The following is a 27,318-nucleotide window of genomic DNA, read 5'->3' on the forward strand; positions in this document are numbered from 1 at the left end:
CAACCAACTGGTAAAGTTAGTTACTTTTAAAGATCGAGAAAATTAACTTTTGTGTTACCGCAGCTACACAACAACATAACATATAACTTCAAAAAAATGTGTATCCTGCAATGTCCACACAAATGCTGTACTTTTAAGATATTCCTCGCGTCTTATCATCATCGCGCAGTTGTTCTACTGTATATTCAAGTTTTGTCATTCTTTAGCATTCATTCTCTCTGAGGAAATTTTTATAAGCGCTATTACAGGGTATTAACCCTTTTAAAGGCTGTGTATAAAAGCTATTTCCTGGTTTTGATTAAAAAGATTTGTTTTACTAAAAGGCTAATGACGGTAATTAAATTTTTCTTGTATGTTTAAATATTAAAATATTTTTTATTGAAAAGGATTACATGCCATTCATTTAAAACTTCAAATCTAAAGTTTACAGCTTTAACCTTTTAAGCTGAAACAATTCTTAAACGGTTTTACTGACAAAAGATGTTCTCCTTTGTCTGAATCACCTTAAGCATACAAGAGATCACGTGGAGAAGTATATGAACTAATGGCGTGGTAATATAGACCATTCTTGAAAGGACATATAACACATGAAAAGACATATAACACTCAACATCAACAAAAACTACTGCGATTGATCATTACTATTCCTGCTTTTTCTGATTTCAATTATCGCCTAGCAAACTGGCTAACAGACTAAAATGATTCGCCGGCAGGTTTCGCAAGACCTGCATGGTTATTACTTTATTCGGGTTATAACTTTTTCACACGCTCTCCATCGATTCAAAGGTTAGTATGGAATATGCACCACATGTTGGAAAACAAATTGCTTTTATTTAAACTCTATTATCATCGCCATTTATAGTTGCTTGGGTGTGGAAAAGGCTAAAGAATATGCAGTCAATCACGAGTGTATTTCTCGTAGCGACCTTACCATACTTAAACCTACTGATGTAATCACAGGCGGGTGCGAAAGGCTGATTTTTGCAAAAAGCTTATATAATTAATATAACACACCGAAGTTGTGGATCATTTTAGGCAATAAAAAAAGAATGTGTAAAAAGGGATTTTTAGATATTGAAAGCTTTGAGTTTTCTAACGTAAAGAGATAGGGATGAGTGTGCACAAGATGTGCGGAATGATTTGATTTCAGTCTTTTGCAATCGCAGATAAAAGGTGTCCAGGGTATTTCAGCCCTGGTTTTGAATTGTGTTTACCGAATTTCGATTTTGATTCTCGGATTTTACGGATTTCAAATCGCGTCCAAAGCATGTCCTGCCTGTGCTGATTTGGGTAGTCACAAGACAAGACAAGAAGACCAGAGGGTAATTGTTTTAATTTCAATATTAGTTTACAATTAATTATTGACGTTACAACGTTTAACGTGGTTCTAGCTAGCTAGATCTAGAGCTAGTAGCTAGAGCTAGTAGCTAGTAGTTAGTAGCTAGTAGCTAGAGCTAGTAGCTAGAGCTAGTAGCTAGTAGCTAGAGTTAGTAGCTAGTAGCTAGAGCTAGTAGTTAGTAGCTAGTAGCTAGTAGCTAGAGCTAGAGCTAGTAGCTAGAGTTAGTAGCTAGTAGTAGCTAGAGCTAGTAGCTAGAGTTAGTAGCTAGTAGCTAGTAGCTAAAGCTAGTGAGCTGGTAGCTCTAGAGCTAGTAGCTAGAGCTAGTAGAAGAGGATGCCGATAAGCCGCAAACGCTCGCAAATATACGGGCGAGTTCAGGCGACTTCTTGAATAAAATTGGCGGTTGTCCCCCGAAACTACCCACACTTTCCCGAGCTCGCCTGGAACATTCCCGAAATGCAATTCCTTGTAACAAACCATGCAGACGCTAGTTGGGAAGAAGGCGCTAGAAGAGAAAGGAGTTAATAAGCCCGCGCTCTACTAGACAACTCCCGGCAACATCCAACGGCCCACACAGTGTGCCATGTTCCCAATTTCCCTCACATGGCTTGGGTTAACCCGGGGCTATGGTAACATTCACTCGCCCATGTTAAATTGCTGTCAAGAGGAATCGAACCCCGGTCTCCCGCACAGAATACGAGAGCTATAACCACTAATCTACGGCGCCATACAAATCCATCTTTGTGACCAACCGTCAGTACAAAAATAATACAAGAAGATGCAATACCAGTGGCATACAAAGTTTGTGCCTAAACAAGGTATATTCGTTTTTACTTGCATTTAAGGAAATTTTGTTTGCATTGAGCAATTGTGTTAAGAGTTTGAGATCAATGTTGATTCTCTTGGAAAGTGACTTTAACAAATTGTTGAAGCATATTTGATTAGTGTCATCGGCAAAGTGATGGACAAGAGAGTACTTTATAGCATGATGCAGATCATTTATGTAGATAAGGAATAGAAGAGGACCGAGCACAGAACCTTGAGGGACACCATGAAGGACATGTTGAGTTATATCAATTTATTGATACAAATTGTTGCCGATTTGAATGATACGATTGCAATAAATTAAGTGGTTTGCCTCTGATGCCGTAATGGAGAAGTTTTTTGAGGAGAATTTCATGATCAACAGTGTCGACAGCAGGTCAATAAAAACACTACAGGCAAAATCACCAGAATCTAATGCATCCAATAATTGTTGACTGATATTTTGAAGGGTCTGTGCACTGGAGTATTTGTTCCTAAAACCAAACTGTTGCATAAAGATAATTTTATGCCCAGTTAGAAACTGATATACACGTTTGTATTAGCTTCTCAAAAATTTTATCAATGTTAGATAATAAAGAAATAGGGCAATAATTGGTGCAATTTGTTTTGGGACCTTTTTTATGAACTATTTAGCAAGTTGTTAACATTCTTACAAACAGCCTTGTCAAATGATTCGATCAATTCCTTAACACCCATCGTGATTATCTTGGGATTAATTTAAAAATATCAAATAATGTTTTTTACAAATGCACTGCAGAATATTACTTTTAATAAATTTGACACCGTTCATACGCTGCGTTTTTATGAGCATGCTAAAATGATGAAGGGGCATCGTGGGGTGAAGCGCCATATTGTACACTGTATTCATCAGACAAATATATCCAGATCTCGCATTTTTGTCTGTAAGTGTGTCCACCCGCACTTCAGTAGTTCCAACCCGTGGTATTTGAATATCTGGACACAATTCTATGCGGGGCTTGGATGCCTCTGACTCAAGGGCTATTTTGTGAGTTTTGTCTGAATATCTGGACACAATTCTATACAGGACTTGGATGCCTCTGACTCAAGGGCTATTTGTGAGTTTTGTCGTTTACATGACGATTTATCTAGGAGCATTGAAAAAAAGTCAGGAGCTTTTTTCAAAAACTTTGTAGCAATGTTTTTAAACTTTAAAATCAATAAAACTTACGGCATCACTCGTGACATTGGAAGTACCATTAATAAACGATAAAGCTGATGCTTTCGAAGCTCCCTTAATAGAAGGGTGGTTCAGAACACAGCTCTTGTTATTTGCACAAACTTTGCACCAAACAAAATTTTCAAATGTAATGGAATTTTCTACAACCTCCTTGTATCCAAAAATATTTTCAACTCCCCACTTTTTAAAAGTAAGAGATTTAACTTTCATTCCTTTCATAATATTTGCAGCCATTTTATAAACAATTACTAAAATTTTTTCGACTGAACTACTACCAAATTACTAAACAATGATTAACGAAACCTTAGAGCGCATCCACAATTTCGAATGAATGAAGCTACAAAAATGCAACACAAGCTGCTTTGTTGGTAGAAAACAGGTCTTTTGAAAAAACGTTATATACAGCAGGTACCACGAGTATGATTTCCTTATGAAAAGTTCATGATGGATCAGGGAACGAGAATTTTAAGCTATTGCGTTTTTAGCTGCCTTGACCTTTAGTTCATAAATGGAGTGTTTGCATCCTAGTTTCCATTGGCTTTTTTACGTTCGTAAGCAGGAAACAGATTGCAAGTCATTCACTCAACAAAGTACACCAACAGGAAGGTAGGTCAATAGGACTTGTACTTCATAGCTTTGCAATTTTTTCATATCAAAATTCAGGAGATTTTTAGCACGATAAAAACATCTCATTCCCAGGGCTTCTTTAAAGTATCTTGTTCCCAGGGCTTTTTTGTTCTTCAGTACCACTGGACAACACAACATGTTTCCATGTCAAAAATGGTAGCATAGCTATATACATATTTGAAAGTTAAAGCCAGCGAACCAGTTAAGCAAAGAACTTTTTCCAACTCGAAAAACATTTCAAAACACATTATTTTTTAATGGGATGTAATCTGTAACGCAGGTACAGTGCAGTCTGAATGTAATCTACAGCGTACACGCTAGTAACACCTTTACTTGGAGGATGGCAGTTGTTTGTCTTTTGTTATAACAAATTCCCTTAAGTATTTTGCGAGTTTAAACAATGCATCTCGCTATTACAAGAAATATAATTGCTCCGATATTTCATTGTGGGCGAGTTGTTTTTTAACACGCAAATAGAAGCTCGCAAACCCTTAAGGGATTTAATTATAACAAAAGACAAACCACTGCCGTCCTCCACGCAAAGGTGTGATATTAGCGTGTGTGCGGTAGATTACATTCAGACTTTACTGTAGATGCATTGTGTAAATGTATTGATAAGCTATTCCCTTAAGTATTAGCGTGAAGTAATTAAATAATAAAAATCTTTCGCGAATTTTTATAATACATTGCGAGAGAATGTATTGTTGATTTAATTACTTAAGATTCCAGCGCGTTTAATTTAAAAAACATATACATGAGAAGCATTGTTCACAACTATTTAATGACTTGTGCGTTTTTTTATTAAAAGAATACAACTACGGTTTATTTTTGTAAAACAAATGGTGTATATTCTAAATACAATATCTACATTTCTCGATTAAAACATTTCCTTCTTAACAAATAGCGTAAAATAAATTCTTTCACATACTTTTTTATTGAAACAAATAAAAACATTTCTATCGCCGCTTTTTGTTTATAAACTTTTAAATTGCGATTTAAAAAAACATTTCTATCACCTCTTTTTGTTTTAAAATTTTTAAAATACCATCTAACTAAACTTTTATATTACTGCAATTAAAAATTTCAAAAAAGTTCGCGCAAAATAGATTGCTAAAATTGATTTTGCAACCTATTGTGATTAAACAATTGATCATGTGCGGTCATTGTTTATTAGCGAGGCAATTATTTTCTTAAAAAAACAAAAGCTATCGCAATGTTATTGTTCTGTGTAACTATTCATGCGAGTTTCGCGTCCGTGGTAGATTACATTCAGACTGTACTGTACGCAATTTATCACATGCCTTAGGTAATTTAGGTACGTGATAGGGCGCGGGTACGCGATCACTTACCTCAAAATGAGAATCCTGGAGCATATTGGTCCAAAAGGGTCTCAACTCTGTTGAAAAAATTGCAAAAAGAGAAATTTATATCATCAGATCCCACATTTAAAACTTCACTCCAGCTTGTATCGTTAAACTCTTGGACAAAACTTTTGCGCTTTAGTTTTTTCCAATCTCTGAATATTATAAAGTTTTTTTGAGGAGGATCATAGGGATTTCTTTCACAGGTAAGAAATTGTGGTAAATGGTCAGAGTTTGCTGTACAAATATTGCCCGACACAGTATTTGTATTATGACAATTGGTAAAGTTATTATCAATAAGAGTACTGGATAGATTTGTTATCCTTGTAGGATATGTTATATATGAAGTAGTAATGAAAAAGAGGATGTGATGTCTAGGAAGTTATTGACACTGTTTTAGAATCGCAGTAAGGAGGTTTATGTTAAAGTCACCTAAAAGAACCAATATTTTGTTTTCCCCAGAGACAGCTTCCAATAGAGGAGAGAAATATAATGAATTGAATTCATCCACCAACATACATGGATGTCTGTAGATGAATCCAACAACTATATTCCTCTCCTTGGTTTGGGTTATTTCTATAAATATAGACTCAAGCTCTTTGCTTTAAAGGCTAGTTGACTTAGGTATTCATGGCAAGTGTAACTAGGAGAGGAAGAAATATACAAAGGAGAACCACCTCTTTCAGAATCACAGGGCACGTGTTCCATATTGTAATTTAATAGGGAACAGTTTTGAATAAAATTAGATAAGCAAAATTTAGTCTCAGTGATGCCAATAATCCTAGAATCAAGGCCCATTTGGCCAAGTAGGAGCTTAAGTTCTTCTTGGTGGAGAAGTCATCATTATTCTCCGCTTAACGTCCGTTTTCCATGCTAGCATGGGTTGGACGGGGTATATTAATGACGCTCTTCTAATCTGATCTAGACTGTGTTAGATCCAAACTCAACTTCCTCTGTATCAAGTCTGTCCTTATAACCTCCTGCCAAGTCTTTCTCGGTCTGCCTCTGGGCTTTGCCCCAGGAACTATCAAGTCTCTACACTTTCTTACCCAATTATCCTCCTCCATTCTTTTCAAGTGCCCAGCCAATTCAATCTTCTTATCTGGATAATATCTTTAATTCTACGGATACTTAGCCTGCTTCTTAGCTCATCTGAACTCTTTTTGTCTCTCAGACTGGTGTTACACATCCACCTAACTATTCTCATATCATTCCTTTCTAAACGGCCAAGATCTTCCTGCTTCGCTGCCCATGTCTCACTACCGTACAACATAACACTTCTTACACAGACCTCATACAACCTACATTTTACCTCAAATTTCAAGACTCTGCTCTGTCAACAAAGGAAGTAACTCTCTGAACTTTTTCCAAGCAGAACCTATCCTGCAAGTAACACTTCTTCCAACACCCCCTTCACTGCCCAACAAATCACCTAAGTAACAAAAGTTCTCAACTATCTCTAACAAGGCACTGTTGTACATCATTGAAGCTGGAAATACATTTTAGCATTGCTGTACATAGACTGTACCATCGTAACTAGCCACTCATCCACATCTAATTATCTCATACCCACCAAATAATTTTACATGGCACTCTATTAGAAGCTTTCTCTAAGTCTACAAAGGCAAAATAGAGATTCTTTCTCTTTCCTAAATACTTTTCCTGAAGCTGTCTGCGTAAAAATATTGCATCTGTAGTGCCACGCCCTGGAATCATCTTATCTATATCAATTCTTTCTCTAAGTAACTTACCAATCACTCTTTCAATAACTTTCATTACTTGATCAATATGGGTCCCCCCATGTCAACAGTTTGGTCTAACCAAAAACGTTTTTGATCTTTATATGCCTTATTTTTATGAAGGAGAAAAGCAATGCAGTGTGAAAAAGATAAAAATAGGAATTTGGAACAGCTTAAACTTAACTAAACTTTCCAGAATCTTAACAGAATTTTAACAGAACTCTTGTGACCCCGCGAATGAAATAGCTATATAGCTACTGGAATATTTATCTGAAAATCATAATCACGGAAACATCTTAGTATTTGGTTAAGGCTTTAAGGGGAGCATAAATATACTAAACTTTTTAATTATGATTTTTTTTTTCAAAAATTCCATCTGGATCTTTGTTTATTTTGTTTGTTTATGTTTACCCACTAATAATGCTGTGATGATCTTTAACTAACATGTATACATGTTAGTTAAAAACACATAAAGAACAAGGGCATTCTTTTCCACTACCTATCTCTTCAAAAATGAAAGGCACATCAAGGGCACATAAAAAGTCTTCAAGCTGTCGTTAAAAAGAAAATATAGGAACTGTTATTGCAGCCCTTAAAATTAGAATTTTTTTTTGGCAATAAAACTGCCGACGTGAGATACATTTCAACTGATTTGCGTCGGCATTGCGTCAGCATTTTTTTTTTCATAGTAAAATTTTTCAGCAGGCAAAAACTTTCGTCATTCACCTTGTATTGGGGTAGACCTCACATAAATTCGATGTATTGATTTTCTAAGACGATGACAAATGGAAATGGACTACAAGTCCCATGACCTACTTTCCCGATGATGTACTTCGTTAAGTTAATAGTTCACTGCCAACTGGCTTTCTATATGTTTCGAGACGAACTCATTAGAAAGTACGTTGTGCACGTGCTATTTACGAACTGAAGGTCAGGGCATTCAATAAGTTGTATATCGCAGAAGTCGCCGGTGACATGTTTCGAAAATGCTTGTCCTCGGCACAGTTCACCATGAAGCAAAACTGTACAGGAGACTCAATTTATAGAGTCTTCGCAGAACATCTCTCCTCACAAAACCGAGGGCAGAGCTGACTTATTGTCTGCTGTGTCGTGTGGGAGAGAGAACTACCGGACTTCTTTTTAATACGATATACAATTTTTTGATTATTGTTATTACGAATCGAATGGCACCACGGTATTTCTGTAACGTGAATACTTTTAGTGATAATGACCTAAATTACTGAAAATCGAGTGTAATTATTCTTCAGTCGCAATGAGTGGGGGAAGCTCAAACAATATCACAATTAACATTATTTGATTCTGCTTGCCACAGTTCCTTTCAAATTTTCATTATTTTTGTTGTTTTGATAATGACATCTACAAACTTTGCAAAGTACTTTAGCAATTTCATTAGAGTCATTTTCCGATTCAAACCCTAACTCAGGAAAATTCCACGAAAGAACCGTTTTCTTTTTCACCATGTTTACTTTATTTTATTTTCGTGAATTCAGGAGATTATTCCATCTGTTTAGTTTCGAATGAAATAAACCACCCGCCGAATACTGTGTGGATTCCCGTGTGAATTCCCATGTGGAGACCTGGTTTCTTTTAGGATAAGGAACTCAAGAAAAATGTATGCCAGTTTTCATATTACGCCAGAGAAAATGTGATGTAAAAATTCACCATAAAGGCTTTAATATTACAAAGAATAACATGCGATTAGTTGAAAAGTTTGTTTTTCAAAAAAAATGGTAGTAGAAACCAGGTTATAATACGTGAGCAGGTACGATAGAAATATACATGATAACATGTTCTTAAAAGTCCGCCAAAATAAAAATTAATTCTTTGTTAATTTTTTTCTTCGTGGATGGTGAAAATGAGTTGTTGTTTTTAAAAATTTCACAACAAAATTATGTCGTCAATTTTTTTTGCCGACGCAACTACGGTGTTTTCTCATTTTACGTCGGCAATCACGACAATGCCGACGCTAATTTTAGGGGCTGTATTGTGCTTAAAAACTCTGAAACAAATTATTTTTAGCCCAAAAACAGTTGCAACATTTGGTAAAACAGCATTGCATGTGAGCTAGATTCTTAGGGAATGAACCAGTTGACAGTTTCCTTTGAAACAAAATTATTTAGTGGTATTACATGAAGAAGCTGCTTGTTTAATAATTTTAGCATGATTGCAGTATTATTTTTTAAGAAATACACTTAACAACTTTAAGCCAACTTCAGATCAATGTATTTTTACATGGAAGTGCAAAATTGCTGTGTGTTTACACCTTCATATTTTATAAAAAACAAGTTTATTATTAATATTATTATTATTATATATTATTATTATTTTATTTAGATAAAACAACACTGATATTGGAAGCCCATTGATTGTCAGTGTGTCATGCAACAGTGTTTGAACAGTTATGTTGCAGGTTGAAGATCCAGCACACCTGCACAGTGGTAGCATTACTCACATTGATGAGCAACCAGTTATTGTTTCATCAAAGAAAGCCAAAAAAAGTAATGGGTCAACTACAGATCATCACACAGAGGTTGATCATGAAGCAATAAAGTTTATCGACAAACATCTGGCTGCTATCGGTAAGTTAATATTTTTAGATACTTTATTTTGTATTTCAAGGATCGAATTAACGTAAATGGTTCGCAAATTTTGACATTGCGAACCGTTTTGGCATCTTTGCGACCTGTTTTTCATCAATTTCCGAATCAATTTTGTTATTAAATTGGAGCAAACAGCGAATCAAAATATCCTTTCCTTGAAACAACCCTGGTGTGAATATGAATTCAATCTACCACATTTGAAAGTAAAGTTTTTATGTGCTGAATACTTACTTATTTGCTTGAATTTACGTTGTAGACGTATTTTGGAGAAAAGGGTTAACTTCGTTACCATGAAAACAAGTTTAAAGTGATTTTCCAAAAAGTTCCGCGGTTGTTGCGCAACATTGCTGCAACAAGTTGTTGCGCAACACTATGTTACCGAAACAAAAACATCCTAAAAATGGCACATGTGAACACTCGATTTATCCTTCTTTGTCAGCTCAAACTGTTGATCAGTATACTCGCGAAGAGACGAAAACAAAAGCAAAAGAAGAGAAGAAGTCATTGATTTTGGGTTAGAGATATTCTCAAAAATTAGAGATAATTTCAAAATTTTTGAATTCAAAAATTCAAAAAAAAGATTTTGGGTTAGAGATATTTTCAAAAAATTTTTGCCCAAGTAGGGAACCAATAACACCTGCTGAGCGATTAATAGTAACATTTAACGTTATTTGGCCACAGGGGAATCCCAACAAACGCAGTTATTTTATGGTATGTAATATCATAAGTGAAACTACTCAAGCTATATGGGATAGTTTGATGCCGATATACTTAAAGTCGGCAGACACTATCGAAGAATGGAGAACCATTGCTTTCGAATTTGAAAAAGAATGGAACTATCCTAACCGTGTAGGGGCAATTGATGGTAAACATGTATGCATAGAAGCTCCAGCTAACTCTGGTTCCGCACTACAAAACGTTTTTTAGTATGGTTCTTATGGCAATATGCGATGCCAAGTACTGTTTAACAATGTTTGATATAGGAAGTTATGGCAGAGTTAATGATGCGTCTATATTCAATAAAAGCGAAATATACAACGCTTTTCAAAATAATTTATTAAATCTTACCGAACACAAAACAACATCATCGAAATCGAAACTTCTACCAGTTTTAATTGGAGATGACATTTTCACTTTAAAACCCTGGCTCATGAAACCATTTCATTCTCGGCTTAACGTCCGTTTTCCATGCTAGCATGGGTTGGACGGGGTATATTAATGACCCTCTTCCAATCTGATCTAGACTGTGTTAGATCTAAACTCAACTTCCTCTCTATCAAGTCTGTCCTTATATTTCCTGGTAAAAATCTATTATTTGAAGAAAGAATATATAATTATCGTTGAAAATACATTTGGTATTACTGCAGCAAAATGGAGAATATTTCGCTAACCAATAAAAGCTAAACCCACAAAAATTGAAGGAATAATTAAAGCTACTGTTTCTTTACACAACTACCCACGTTTAACAGATGTCCCAAAATATACTCCTTCTGGTTTTGTTGATTGTGAATCGAATTCAGGTGAAATAATACCTGGAGATTGGAGAAAGGAGATAATTTGTAGTTCAACTTTTTAAACTTTGCCAAAATCTAGAAGTAACCGCTCAACAAATGATGCTAATTTGATTTGTCTTTCTTTTTCCCAGCACTGAAGGAGAATAGATCTATTTCAATATCGCCTTTTCATGATTAGCCGTGGTGGCAAAAAATCAAAACATTGCATGAAAACGAGGTTAGTTTTAGATAAAGTTCAGGACGCCTAGTTGTTTACTAGCTGTCCTGACCTTAGTTATACACAAATGTTGGTTTTATGATTTTCAACTGCCATATTGAAAGGATCGTAGTGAATAAAAATATATATTGAGGGTATTAGTAGTGGTATTGTGACAAAAAATATGAATATTTATTGATATTAAAGAGTGTATTTATGGCAACTTTAATGTTATTTAGTGGTTTAATGAAATTAAACCACTAAATTTTCAAACAACAAATGTCAGTGTAATTAATGTTAGGGACACTGTATTAGCTTACCTGTAAACCTATACATGTGTGATTAGAGAGTAACTGGCACGGTCTTTATGGCAGGAAAATTTTGCGGGATTTTAATTTTGGGGTCATGCTAATTTCGCGATCGTGTTATTTTGCATTTAAACATTCAAGTGTGATTAGATGGTCACTGGGACGGTATTCTTTATAGCACGAAAATGTTACGGTATTTTAATTTCGCCTCATTTTTTTTGGCTGTTATGTTATTTAACCTGTAAACCCATGCTAGTGTGATTAGAGTGAGGACCACTGGCACGGTATTAACTTACCTGTAAACCCATGCAAGAGTGATTATAGTGATGGTCACTGGCACGGTATTAGCTTACCTGTAAACCCATGCGAGTGTGATTATAGTGAGGGTTACTGGCACGGTATTAGCTTACCTGTAAACCCATGCTTGTGTGGTTAGAGTGAGGGTCACTGGCACGGTATTAGCTTACCTGTAAACCCATGCGAGTGTGATTATAGTGAGGGTCACTGGCACGGTATTAGCTTACCTGTAAACTCATGCGAGTGTGATTATAGTGAGGGTCACTGGCACGGTATTAGCTTACCTGTAAGCCCATGCAAGTGTGATTATAGTGAGGGTCACTGGCACGGTATTAGCTTACCTGTAAACCCATGCTTGTGTGCTTAGAGGGAGGGTCACTGTCAAGGTATTAACTTACCTGTAAACCCATGCTTGTGTGCTTAGAGTGAAGGTCTCTGGCACGGTAATTCCGACTTTAGGACTAAACCAGTTTGGTATTGTGTAATCTTTCGTGACTCCCTCTGTTTCTTTTCATCATTTTTAACTTTCCCTTTCTCCCTGACTCCTTCTACTTATCATTATTATCTTATATATTAATTCCCTTGCGTGAGTAAAACTGTGAGTCCACGACACGGAAATCACGGGTCACTTTCTTATGACGTGGCTGTACGCTAAAATTTAACTAAAAAGATTAGGGATGTACTTCATAGAAATCGCACATAAGGTGTAAATATATAACCCGCTGCTAATAACGATATATATATATATATACCCTTATGCCAAAAAACTCTATGTTAGCATATATATATATAGGTATCGCTACATATGAAACGGTATTAGATATTCACAAAGCATACGGACTGTTAAATGAAGTTCCTAGCATAAAACGGAAAATGTGTTTACGAAAAAGATGGCTGTTCTTTTTGAGTATTCTCTACTCTTTCATTCAAAATAAATCTTTAAAAAAACATTTGAAGAAGAGCATGGTTTTATAAATTAATCATAGCAAGGTTCTGTAAGGTTTTTTCATGTTTTATGTTCAGTTTTGATTATATTATTGTTGCCAGACATGTTTTATAGCTAGCATCATAAAAAGCCAACCACCACCAACAACTAGCTAGCTAGCTAGGAATATATATATATATGTAGCCATGTTCTTTATACCTAGCTAAGTCTCCAGTTTATATTTAAGTGGCTAGCTATTAGCTGCTGTAGCTAGCTAATGCTAGCTTTAAACTAAAGATTCCCAGTATATATATTCCCACAAAACCCATCAAACGTTATTAGCTAACCCTGAAAATTTTAAACATTTTCCTGGTTTTTTTTTGGTTTGCGAAGTTCTTTTCCTCCAAATATTCTGAAAATAAAGTTCAGAAATTACTTATTTTTAAAATGTAAATTTAATTTGTTTCAAATTGTGGTTTTGACATTTTCATGTAAGAATTTGTGGGCAAAAACCTTAATCAGCATGCTAAAAGAACTGACTTTTCTTAATTTAGAATTACTAAACACAACCATTTTCTTACATTTAGTGTAAACTTTTGTGCATATGGCTTATATTTAATACACCAAAAAAGCTACTTTATTGATTTCAATTTTATACTCTTTGTAAGCTATTTTTTTCTTCTTTTTGACATTTTGAATTAACTTAATGTTGTAGAAGGCATATAATATACATGCATATAAAAAAATTGAATTTTGCAAATTTCTGTTTTACCACTCAATTTTTACATTTTATAAGTTATTTGGAACAGAATGGTATGAAATAGACCAAAATACCTGATCTTAGTTGTTTTTAATTTACAGGCTGTGTCTGTGAAACTTTAAGGGGAACATTTGGTGGAAGACAATGGCATGACATATACTGATAGAACTGATTTTTGTTGTGTTAGATGTTATATCTGAACCTTTTTGACATTTTATGTTAATTTTGCGAGGAAGGACCATATATATATACACAGAAGAAGAATTCAATTTTTCACCTTGCAAGCTTTGTTTTTCTATATTTTGTATAAATTCTTACTGGGGAGGACTCCGTGCAATATATCGAAATGACTGATCCTTCTCGATTTAAATTTGATGTGTTCTAAATCGTATATAGTTTTGGAAATTTTGTGTAAGATTTAATGGGTAAGGGCTAGATGCAATATGTCAAAAAAACTTTTTTTGTTGAATCAGAAGCACTTCCTACAACCATTCTTTTTTTTACAGTTTGTGAAGCTTTTGTGAGGAAAGAGTGTATGCAATATTATCGAAATAACTGATTTTTGTTGCAAACTGTTTTTCTTTGGCATTTTGGATTAAAATATTGTTTTAGAGTATATGTACCGAAATAATTAAATTTTGCAAACTTTGATTTTGTTGTTACCTCTCATTTTTTACATTTTGATTAAACTTTTGTGGGAGACCGTCGGTATGTGAAGGACCAAAATAAGAGATTTTAGTATTATTTAGAATTTGTATTTTGTGTTGCAAAATTGGTGCAAAAATTGACATAAAATGAACTTATATACAGATTGATTGCTGTTGTTTAACATGACTCATTATGACTTATATATATATTTTATGAAAATTTGTGACAGAATACTATGTGAGATTTGAAATTTTGTTTACTTTATTGATGGTAAAACAGCATGCAAATTGCTAAAAGGACTTCATTAATTTTAGATTTAAACACCGTTATTTTGTTGGCATTTTGTCTAAAGTTTGGTGAGGAAGGACCGTATGCAATATATCAAATAATGTTTTATTGCATTATAATTTATCCTTGCAAATCCCTTTTTAACACCTTAGATAAAAATTTCTACTTAGGCAAAATTTATTGTTTACTTTTCACATTTTGTGTCAACCTTTGGCAGGGTTTGCAATAAACTAACTGATTTTAACATATACAATGAGAGAGATTTGTGTTTGACATTGATCAGCTTTTTTGTATATATGTGACGTTTTGAGTGATTTAAATTTTATGGGTGAGATGTATGTTGAAATGCTTTTAAAAACTTTTTTCCGAATAATTTTCGCATTTGTCAGATGGTCAGAGCAGTAATTTTAGTAGATTTAGATTTTAAATGTCACATATATACTGCAGTTGTTGAAAACCCTTAATTTTTTTGGTCATTTATATAATAATGCAGATGTAAGATGCGCACTGCTGTATTGTTTGTTTTTTGATGGACATATATCTGCTACATAAATTAAATGGAATACAGTGGATTCTTCCACGGGAAACAGCTAGTTATTACTATTATTATTATGAAAGTTTATACAGGATGAATATAATTCAGTTTTTAAAAAACTGCTCTTAATATATGTCCTGTGACATATATTTCAGCACCAGGTTTTTTGTTCTTGTTTATTTTGCATTATCTTTTTTCTCTCTTTAATTTTCTTTTTTTTTTTTGCTGCTTCTTTTAAACGTTTCTTGTATGGTGACGATGTAATTATCTTTAATCCTTCCCCCTTTCTTTTCTTCGCGGGCAATGTTGACGTTGTGCAAAATTGATTAAGTGATATATTTTATTTCAATTTTTCCAATGCAGATAATTTCACAAAAAAATCACAAACTTTGATTTGTTTTCTACCATTGCACTGTCTATGTTATATTTATCAGTTGCATTGGTTTCAATGATTTTATCAATAAATTCATCTGATGAGATAACGTTAGAGTTAAATGAACAAATACCACTTGTTTTAAATCTAGGATTCTTAATTGTGTCTGATTTAACATATGCTTCCCTCAATAGTTCACCTAACTGCAAAATTGTTATTTGACGACCAGAATGAGCCCATGTCCACTTTCATATTGCTTTAAATGCAGATTTAGTGTCTTGAACTTCAATTAAGTGGCTGTAGTTTGTGAGATGTATGTGGGGCCAAACTCATTATATAAAGACTATTTTCCTTTGCAATTAGGTTTATTTCTTTAGAGCACCTTGTAGGTTTAAACAAATGTTTGATATATCTCATAAAAAACCTTCTTTTATATGTCATAAGATGGGGCACATATTTAGCAGTGGTACCAACACAACTTTAGTTGTCACCTTTCTCTCTACTAGTAATTGACGCAATCTTTCCCTTTTTCCGCTAATCCGCTAACACTACTTCCACTGGTTTGTAAGTAAGTCCACAATAATCTATATTATAAGTTTGGTGTGGTTGAAACCCATGTTCTTGAAGCAAAGATTTTATGTGTTAAAAAAACAACGCAACACTTTTACGGTTTACACTATACACTCCTGTTAATCGAGACACCCTGTGGTTTTTATAATGATATCGCTTTGTTTCTCTTCAAAAAACTATACACAAAATCTGCGCCTGCCATCTTTCATTCCTTTTTAACCCTATTTGTACCGGGGGTTTTTAAACGTCAAAATCCCAGGTCGCGCTGATTGAGCGCACCCCAAGAAAATCTTTGGCATAAAAGCGGTGAACCTGATCTTTTTTACAGTAACATAATGTATCTATGTTGTACCAAAAAACACCTACTTTGGATGTTTTCAAGCTAAATTACATTCTCACTGCCCCAATCAACATGAGCGGCTGAAAAAAGGGGGAAAATTTTTTCAAAAAATGTCCCTAAAGAAGGGTTTTTGACATAAATAGTTTTTTTTACACCAAAACCCTGCTATTAGTATAAAACATGACAAAAATAAACAAAAAGAAGTAAACTAATATCAGTAAGGTTCATATCATCAGCTGAAACCAGAACGTTCATTTCTTTGAACACGACATACATTTTTGTATCATATGGGCCTGACACGTTGTATTGCCACATGATTGACAAAGTGATTTGACACACGGAATAGATTTTTTCTTTTGGGAATAATTTTCTCTTGCATTCTCAGCCTGACAAACAGTACACCTTTTCCTTCTTTCTGCAAATGCAGGACCAATAGCTGCACGCGGTTCCGGATTACATTGCGCATTACCCAAGACAACATTTATTTTTTGTTTTATGATGGACAACATACCATTTTGAGTTCTTTTTTGTATGGTTGGTTTCACCAATTCCATGACTAATCGAAAGGCGTATTCAAAAGACTGTTGTAGCGGATCAATACCTTTATTCAGTGATTTACTCGAGCGGTATCCAACATGTAAGAAAACATACTTTTTCTTCATCGTGTGAAACCCCATCCTCTGATCCACAATATCAATACCCCCCTTTTTAAAGTCATATAGTTTATATAACCCCAATTTGTGGCAATTATCATCCTTGGTTGTACCTAGGATTGGTTCTAGTGTTGACAACATGAGTACATTTTTCTTTCCGTTTGAAGGTTTCACTACATCTGAAGATAAGGACAGCGGCCCATCTTTTTGTCATTACACTTCACTGGACAGTGGCTCTCTTTGTTTGAAATCTTTCATTCCAATTGGAATTCCTTTCCTGTTGATCTGCATTGTACCAACACAAATGATATCCCTTTCATACAACCAAAACGCAAGCGGGATTGATGTATATAATCTGTCGAAATATATATTACGTCCGGCCAACGAGACAACATTTAATAGTTGTTTTACCATGTATTTTACTATTTCCTCAGTGCCTGGTACATAATAAATTCCTGGATCTCTCTGTGGTTTGCCGCTATATGGAGCTGCAGTGAATGTATATGGATATCGTGCTGCATATATGGCTTTCATTAATACACCGTGTTTGGCGGGTTTGTTGGGATTGTATTGTTTGAAACTTATCTGTGTCCTCATTGGATACAAGGTTTCATGACATGCATTCATAATTGAAAGATTGCCGCAAAACGGTCATGTTTCCATCTTTCATCTCTTGTTGTCTTGTCGTCAAAACAAAGGTTTGTACATATAAAAGAAAACCTATTTCTCGACATAGTGGCGCTGAATATTGGCGGACCATATTGGTTTGAGAATATTCTATGAGCAGATATACAGTTTAGTTTGTATAGTCCTCGATATAGGTACAATTCAATAAATGCATAAATTTCTCCAACAGAGGTTTTTTCATGTACGAATACCTACTATTTGCGTCAAGAAATTATCAGGTAATTTGGACAGAGTGCGTCTAATCTTTCTGTTGGTGCACAACAAAATGTTATTCACAATTTCAGGAGTGAAGTAGAGCTCAAAAGCAGAACGGAGTGATGCAGTTTCACGAGCTTTTGGTTGTGGGCCTTGTCGTCCAGTAATGACATTTGCACGATTATTTTGACCAACATTACCAGCTTGTGGCTGATTCTGGAAAGTGCGAATTATGTCATTTTTCTTCTTATTATCTATTTTGAAATTGCTTTGGATAGACTTTGATTCTGGTGGTATTGGAAAAACGTTATAATTTTCTAAAATTTGTAGCGGCAGCAATACTGTTTACTAAGCAATATTTCGTATGTCGATGTCTCCTCAAATGGTTTGCTCCGGCTTCCTCTTCACTTTCGGACGCATCATGGTCAGCATCACCTACACTGTCATCGTTATCATGTTAATGATCCTCTTCTTCAACTAATTCTTTATCTATGAGGCAAACAAAAATACTAAAAATAAATTATCACACATTTTGAAACATATGTTGCTTCTCGCAACCAATGCGCCATATAAGTTACACAGAGAGATTATATATATGTATATATAATATAGCTATAAATATTACCAATTTCACCACACAATTCTTCCAAATCATCTTAAACATCAAGTTCTTTATCATTAGCTTCGTCTACGTTATCTTCAATAAATCTCAATATATTTTAAATGGCTTCCTCAGATGAAATTCTAGCCTTTTTCAGTCCCATTTTATATTTTTTTATTAGACTAATAATATATAAAGGGGTAATTTATGTCACAAACGCAATAACGCCCTCTTTTCTAATACCATCTATCCTATTTATCTAGTTAAAGATAATTAACTCCTATATATACGGAGGTGTGGCACTCAAGTGCTAAAATATGCTGATATCAGCGGCAAAAATCTGAAAATCATAAGGCAGATCCACATTTTTTCAAAATTACCCAGGGTTCCTCGGCGTTGTCCATCACATTGGCTAGCGTTGAAATTTGTTAAAGGAGACGCAGTTGGAAGCTAAGGAATCGTGGCTTCGAACTGAAGACATGCTGAGAAATGCCATGAGTGGTGCAAGGGAAAGAAGAGGAAGTCTTAAGTAATTTTTTTTCATTTGATTTGCAAGAATTTGAGGACCCCGAAATGAGAAGTAAAGAACAGAAACGCCTTTCTGATGTCTGATGATGAGGGATGGTCACATTTGGATAAAATTTATTTTGTGATTTTAAGCTACCTGGCTAATACCATGCCAGCACTCCAGGGGCACATTTGTTATTAAATAATTAAGTGATAAAGTACAAGAGCTAAATATATTTTTATGCAGCTAGCTACACAAAAGATTTTTCAAGGCATTCTGTCATTTTAAATAAAGATAGCTACCTGCTAGCAATTTGGACTTCCCATAACAGTGAACAGTCAAGACTTCAGTATACAGCTAATTAGGTATGCAAGGCATTGCATGTTGGTTAAATATGTTGTCACGACAAACAGAAACCTATATTTCATAAATAAATTTCTGCAAATGTTCAGTTTTCTTTTATCGAATGGAAACCTATTTTTTATAAATAAATTTTTGTAGATTTTCAGGTTACTTTTATGAAACAACAAAATTTGGGAAAGTATAGCCAGAAGTAATATTCGCTTGGAGACGGAAGACGTAAAGTCTCTGTCCAGGTTAAGACTTAGTAAAGGGTAAACTGCGTCACACTGAGGACACTTAGTGTAATGTTACTGTGAAAAGTTTATCATTTCTTGAACAGTTTAGTAGGCGACGTTTCGGGAGATCCTTCTCCCATCATCGGGCAAAGTAAAATGTTGTTGAGCATGTATTTATATAATTGCAGAGGATCAAAATTCATAAAAATTAACCAATCAGAAACGAGCTGATAATTGCAGTTAATTACGGTAATTAACATTTTCAGACCTAGATGTAGGTAACTACTTCTTCTGTAGGGCTGGTAACCAAATCTCAGGAAGTTGATACGAAATGCTGTTTATGTGTTTGTTACGTGCTACACTGTTGATGGTTTCTTTAATCTTCCTGGCCGTTGTTTTGGATTCTCTGTCAATGATTTTCTTCTCATCCCAATTAAACTGATGACTTCTGCTCCAGCTGTGGTCCGCAAATTCGTTTTTCTTCACATCTCCGTTTCTCACTGCGCGCATATGTTCTTGTACTCGTTGCTTAAACTTTCTTTTTGTTTCGCCTATGTACACAGCATCACAATCTTTACACGGGATTTTGTAAACAACATTACATTGTTCTTCCAGGTTTATTTTGTCTTTTGGTTTAGACAAAGTGCTTCTTACGGTGTCTTTAGAGTTAAGAATGCATTTGATCTTGTGTTGCCTTAAAACTCGACGAAGGATCTCGCTGGTACCTGGTACAAAGGATAGGAATGCTGATGCGATAAATTCCTCTGATGTTTCCTTGCTGTCTCCATGGCATCTTCTCTTCATTTTATTTTCTACTTGCCTGATGACTTTATGACTGTATCCATTTGCGATTAATGCATTTCTTACACGTCGAATTTCTTCTTTCCTCTCCTGTTTGTCACTGACTACGCTGTTGGCACGATTCAGTAATGAAGATATGACACTTTCTTTGCAAGATTTCTGATGGTTAGATTCGAAGTTAAGGTACTGGTCAGTGTGTGTTGGTTTACGATACACTGAAACTGAAATGGAACCATTCTTGCTTTTGACCAAAGTGTCCAGGAAAGCGATACTTCCATCGTGTTCAAGCTCAACAGCGAATTTGATTTGTCGATGTAGGCCGTTGATGTGTTCATGGAACTCTTCCAGATGCGATCTTTTGATTATGGCGAATACGTCGTCAACAAATCTTTTCCAAACCTTTGGACGTCTGTCTGATGTGACTAATGCTGTTTTCTCGTGTGCTTGCATGTATATTTCTGCGACTACTGATGATGCAGGGCCTCCCATGGCAACTCCGTCTGTCACATCACTCTACACAAATGTTCCCATAAAAGACACCCTAAACATCATTATAGACCTTATCGAAAACGATGCTGCATTCGGTGAAAAGACGAAGATTCCAGTACCGCATTTTCTGCGTTTGGTCGAACTTGTTCTAACCAAAACATGGTATCTGTTTAACAAGAACTTCTACACTCAAACAGACGTCGTAAAAGTTTATCTTAAAAAAATAACTTTCAATTTTTGTTAATGTGAAAGTAATCCACTTGAAAAGGTTTCTGAGGTTTTTTATGAAGAAATCTTTCATATTACCCATATGGGGTAACTTGATGAACAATGAGTTTTCCCGCAGGTGTTCTGTAGTATGTGTAATATAATTTTAAAAACTGTGATGTAATTTTCCTCTTATGTTCTGACTTTTAACCCAGCTAAAAAGCTCAGCCTTGTCCTTTCATACTTAGTCTAGCTAGCTATAGCGAAAAAGTTTAATATTTAAAATTGACCTATTTTACTGAGTATTAAGTAATAAATGCTAGTTTAATCCTTAATGTAGCTAAATAGGGTAGCTAAGCTACCTGTAAGAACAACATCAAACAACGTCGAGGCTGTTCTCTTTTGTAAACAAACCCAGTGGTATTTTTGTAATAAGTACCAAAATTTATGTGTGCATTTCTTGCGCTTATGAGTGTAACCAAAGTGCCCTGTACGTAAATCCTAAAAATTTATGTCATTGGCTCACTCTTTACGAATGACACCACATAACAAAAAAAAACCGTGGCTTGCTAATTCCCCTAACCTCTACCGAGATCTGATATATATCAGAATTAATTGTCTTTAACATCAATAAGACTGAAAATATAACACAATTCGAAATATTTCATTTTTCGCTTTTGCGCCTTTTTTGACATCGGCCGCAAAACATAAATTTTTCAGAAAAATTTGCCGGTCTTAACCGCCCTAAAAAATATTGTAAATCTGCGAAGCTCATGTGGATCACTTAATTTTTCATGAAAAGCCGCATAAAAATGAGAAAGGGTGCGCTCATTCAGCGCACTCCCGGTACAAATAGGGTTAAATGAATGTACAATGTTATTTTTCTTGAAGTCATAACTCTTCTTTGCTGTATCTTTTTTATTTGTCCGGAGTCAAAACCTGACGAATAGGTGCAAATACTTTTTTCTGCATAATAAGCAGTTAAAAGTTTCACGAAAAAATACAGCATTTTTGGGTTGTCTTCCAGATGCAAAGAAGCATGATGCAAAGAGATGCAAAGAGAGTCCATTGACGCTTTTTTAATCCTGACCCTGGTTGACTCAATCCGTCAATTTGTTGATGTTATTGCTTTTTGCAATTTTGTTTTATCTGCATTAACATCGTCCCTTTGCGTAAATATAATAATTAAAAACATTAAACATTGCTTCTCTTTTTTAATTATCACAACCAACAATAGGATTTTATAATACTTTAAAAGATCTATAAAGTATATAGATCTTTTATAGTCATTATAAAATAAGAGTTTGTCAAAAAATTGGCATGTTTGGAGTCTTCAATATTTCAATCTTCGTGTCTAGATGGTTTTTTCGACTAAATTTCCTGACACAGTAAATTTTTATCACATGCAGCACACGCTCTACCTTACATCCTCTTTTTTACGTTTTCTTTATTGAATCAATCTTTGACATACTCAGTTAACTCAGTTCCAGCCTAATCTTTCCATTCCACTCATCTTTGTTATTGCCACAACTAGCCCTATTTGGTAATGTAAGATCACGTGATGCGCGTCCATTGTCATCATTTGAGTAAATTACCTGTCTTTGCCACAACGTAACGTCCACCTATTTTTCAAAACTAATTCGTACAATAAACTATACCGTTATTTAGTTTAATGAACACTCCACTGTTATTGTTGTCAAATTAAAACTCAACCTTTTTATTGAAAGAAAAGTTTTATTCTCATCTTCATAGTAAATAATAAGATGACGGTCCCTTAAACTATTCTACAGTACGAATGAAAGATATCTGCAGGATTTTCTACCCCATGACATTTCGCCATTTGAAATAAACGCGAAATTTTGTATATTTGCGGAATAGTTTTTCGCAGTTGACCGAGTTAAATCGATTTTAATAACATCACGGGGTTTAATTTCACACTTCACACTTTTCTGCATTTCTTGGGAATTAAATTTCGCGATTCAAAAACTCAAAGTTTTTTGGAATTTATTATCGCCCTTTGCAAAAAAAGCTTGAGATTTCTTTGCGAAAATTTAATTTTGTGAATTTTGGAAAAAAACTCGAAATTTTCTTCCCGCGAGAATTTCTGATAATAAAATAATGTTCGAGTAGACTGAGGTGTTCTCTTTTTCCCCCACTTATTTTGTTTTCAGCAGTTCTCAGTACTACGCTTCTCGTGTCTTCAGTTAAAATCCACCTGTAGAAACAGTGTACCAATATACATTATTTACATACGAGTATTGGCTGCAATTTTTATTCGTCTTAAATAAGTTCATTATTATATTTTTTATGTCTCTAACTGTGCTACCGTTACACCAATATTTGTAACGATGCGTATATACACAAAACCACTATAATTGGACATTGGAAATTTTTTAGTTTTTTAGCTCTTTGTTGAAATAGGCGAAAATCACTAAAATTTTACTTTGCAGGGGATGTGCCAACGTCGATAGCCATTTTTTATCAAATATCAAAGTCGGTATACGAATACTCAATCAACTATTTCTTAATCAGTTGTGAAGCTTGACAAGTTTAAAAATTTTATTGCAAATTGCGTATTATCCAGAAAAAGCTAGATATCAGTATATTACTTAAAGTAATAACTAGTTGGTATGTTTACATAGGTGAAGTGGTGGAAGACGTGTATGTTCTTTTTCTCCTTTCATAGCAATCCCTGAAAATGATGAAAATTCGTGCTGTTCTCCATCCGTTCAAAAAGTAATAGTGGGATCGGTGATTGTTGTATTGATAGCTGTATCGTGGACAGGCGCTACTCAGTTTGGTAAACAGACCTACTCCGCAACATTCAATGCACCTTACTTTACAACATGGTTTTCAACATCTTTTATGGTCGTCATTTACCCTGTATTTATTGTACCGCTCATCTGTCAAAAGTCGCCATGGCGCTTAAGGACATTCTTCCGGTAATTGTTTCTAAAGGTGTACTTAGTGTTTGCGGAAGAAACTTTCGCAGTTCAGATTTACCTCATTTTGCGGGGAAACAAAACTTTCAGTAGTTTTAATTGATTTTTTTCTTATAAAAGCAAAAATTTTCAGACACCATTTCACTTATCAACATGTTTATGCTTATCAGCATTTATTTGTTCCAGATATATTTAAAATGGAGAGTGTTTGAGGAAAAGAGAGTCTATTTTGCTATGGCTAAATTATGATAAATAAGCAATCTAATACCTAAGGTGGTGCCCTCGTCTTGTAGGTGTCGTCCTCTTGCTGAATGTAATATCAGGTATTAATTTTATTTACTGTATTACTTTCCTTCTTTAATAGGCAGAGTGCCATGATATTTGGACCGCGTGGTTTTTGCTTAAACAGTCTCGTCATTTACCTGTTTAAAGTCATCCTTCCCTTCTGCTTGTTATGGTTGCTAACCAATTATCTGTACCTTCATTCTTTGAGCAAATTATTTCCCGGTACCGTAACAGCCGTCTTCTCCTCGGGAAGTTGTTTTGTTTACATCCTGTCGCTGCTCTTCTTGAAGGAGAAGCTGTACTTAGTCAGAGTAAGTAGCCAATTATGTTTTTTATTCTGCGTGGTTGCATGAACTGTGTGGTAACGAAATGTTATTGTAGGCCTGTTATTATTCGACTGATTGTAATTATATCAAACTTACATTTTTGATTATCTTTTAGCATGCTAATTTTACAAAGTTTTAACTGTAACTACCTAATTACAATTGTTTTGTGACTTTCGTTAGCCCGCCCAATCGCGTAATAATTAATCAAGAATAAGGAATCTTCTAAGGAATTCAGATGTTGTTGAAATAAGTTAACACTAACATGTTTTAAAAAACTACACATGCTTTTACACTTTATTGTCTAAATGCGTGGTAAGAACTGTATCGAATTCGGTATACAGCTTCCCGTACATTTTAGTGTCTCGCTGTTCTACTCTCCATCCCGTATATTTCAGTGTTTCGCTGTTCTACTCTCCATCCCGTATATTTCAGTGTTTCGCTGTTCTACTCTTCATCCCGTATATTTCAGTGTCCCGCTGTTCTACTCTCCATCCCGTATATTTGAGTGTTTCGCTGTTCTACTCTCCATCCCGTATATTTGAGTGTCCCGCTGTTCTACTCTCCATCCCGTATATTTCAGTGTTTCGCTGTTCTACTCTCCGTCCCGTATATTTCAGTGTTTCGCTGTTCTACTCTCCATCCCGTATATTTCAGTGTTTCGCTGTTCTACTTTTCATCCCGTATATTTCAGTGTTTCGCTGTTCTACTCTCCATCCCGTATATTTTAGTGTCTCGTTTTACTACCTATTTCGTATATTTTAGAGTCTCGCTGTTCTACTCTCCATTGGCGGTATTATACTGATGAGTTACAGCGAAGGATTCGGAGCCTCCAATGCGATATATATTGCTTTCGTTGTACTGGCTGCGTTTGGTGCTGCGCTTTACCAAGTAACGTTTTTTTACCATTGGAAACTAGCCTTTAGACTTTGCCTTTTAATTATGTGTACATGGAAAGATATATCACTAGTTCGCTACATCCTACAGTCGTTTTTTTTTCCAGGTGCTTTTTAAATTGGTGTTGGGCAATGCTAGTGGATCAAAAGTGGCTTTATTTCTAACTCTGGTGGGTTGCGTCAATATTCTTTTGCTTTGGCCGATTGTCATTTTGTTGGATTATCAAAACTGGGAAATGATAGTGTGGGACGATCTTCCGTGGACTTTTCTTGCGGGCACAGCAAGTTTGGGTGTTTTGTTCAACTATCTTGTCAATTTCGGTATCTCCTACACCTACCCTTTGTTCATATCGGTTGGTACATTGCTGGGCGTGCCGTTCAATGCAATTGCCGACTATATCTTCCGCGGAGAAGATTATGGAGGCTGGAAGATTTTTTCAACCTTGTTGATATTCTGCGGGTTTCTGTTTATGTTGATATCTAGCGACGCGTTAGACCGTTACGAGAAGAATTTGCAATGTCGCGGACAAGTTGTTGATGGATGTCACGTTGAAGCGAATTCAGACGAAACGTGATTGTTACGTGTCCACATCAGGTACACGATTGATAATTATGCAAAGGTTTTGATTGCAAACTCGAGAGTCACCTTCAATCCACGACAGTTGACAGCGGTATGTCAGATGCCGTCGAAATGTTGACACAAAGTTTCAGTCGCCTTATAAATAAAAATTAATTTAAAAATGTTACATATTCGCGAAAGAGCGAATGATTTATTCTGTGCGCGACTGAAGATGACTTTCGCGGTTTATTAATGACGACATTTTTTTAAATTTTCTACATGTTTTATATGTTTAAATTTTTATACTATCAAATTAAATATATATGAAGTTAAATTTAAATTATTACAGAAGTTTTAACGAGTTTAATTCGTTGTTGTTAGGGAGCTTGCAAGTTTTGTTTTGCTCATGAAACTGATTTCGTTCTATGAATTTACGTAAATTTTCAAATTTTTTATAGAGAAACTTAATCATTAAAGCAGAGTAAGTTTTTTGCTGTTTTTTTTTTGCCATTTCACAACACTTTTTGGTCACATGTTTTGCAAGTTTTGTTATCGGGAAAATTAATCCCCTTATTAACCATCTATTTTTTGGACTCTTAAAAATTTACTGGATAACCTGTTCTTTTTATCAAGCTAGTCCGTTTGAACGTTGACGTTTGTATTAAATTGTTTATATCAGCAAAGAATTAATATATGAACTCACAAGAAGCTGTAATAATCTTTTTGTGTACTTTTTTTTGAGCAGTACAGTTTAGACCTTAAATTAAATTGGATCAAAATCTTTCAGGCGTAACATCTACTGTCGGACACTTTTCACGGCGTAAAAAATTCATGGTCTTTTTTTTTCATGTAAATTGAGTAACGAAGCTCCACCACAATTTGATTACAGAGCAAATTTATTTTGTAAATTTTAATCTTTTAAGGTCAGTTTCATTTGCAGCTTTTTTGAACGCAACTCCTAGACATTGAAAGTCAGCGTCCCCGATCTCAATTTCCATTCCCAACGCCCGGGATACTTAAAATTTTAAACAAACCAATATGGCTGCCTTTCACAGAAGACGGCTGTCAATGTTAAATTTTATTGCGTAGATAGCAAACTCGTAAGAAGAGGCCTGGTTTTTTTAACGAGG

General features: G+C 34.9%; 1 protein-coding gene across 1 annotated transcript; it reads left to right on the top strand.

Annotated features, from left to right (window-relative positions):
* The first annotated feature begins 1,111 nt into the window (after positions 1 to 1,111).
* Positions 1,112 to 26,896, top strand: LOC130648110 (solute carrier family 35 member F3-like). The gene is made up of 6 exons (XM_057454134.1): positions 1,112 to 1,322; positions 9,445 to 9,689; positions 23,870 to 24,125; positions 24,490 to 24,721; positions 25,499 to 25,624; positions 25,737 to 26,896. The coding sequence occupies exons 2-6, from the start codon at positions 9,512 to 9,514 to the stop codon at positions 26,202 to 26,204; spliced, it is 1,260 nt and encodes a 419-aa protein (XP_057310117.1). The 5' UTR covers positions 1,112 to 1,322; positions 9,445 to 9,511; the 3' UTR covers positions 26,205 to 26,896.
* The last annotated feature ends 422 nt before the right edge of the window (positions 26,897 to 27,318 follow it).

The sequence above is a fragment of the Hydractinia symbiolongicarpus genome, chromosome 6 (genome assembly GCF_029227915.1).
Source record: "Hydractinia symbiolongicarpus strain clone_291-10 chromosome 6, HSymV2.1, whole genome shotgun sequence".
Taxonomy (NCBI): Eukaryota; Metazoa; Cnidaria; class Hydrozoa; order Anthoathecata; family Hydractiniidae; genus Hydractinia; species Hydractinia symbiolongicarpus.

Excerpts from the sequence above, each read along its gene's own strand:
- LOC130648110 (XM_057454134.1), top strand. The coding sequence starts at position 9,512 with ATGTTGCAGGTTGAAGATCCAGCACACCTGCACAGTGGTAGCATTACT. Across the intron at positions 24,722-25,498 it reads AGAAGCTGTACTTAGTCAGA|AGTCTCGCTGTTCTACTCTC; the intron begins GTAAGTAGCCAA and ends CGTATATTTTAG. Across the intron at positions 25,625-25,736 it reads TTGGTGCTGCGCTTTACCAA|GTGCTTTTTAAATTGGTGTT; the intron begins GTAACGTTTTTT and ends TTTTTTTTCCAG.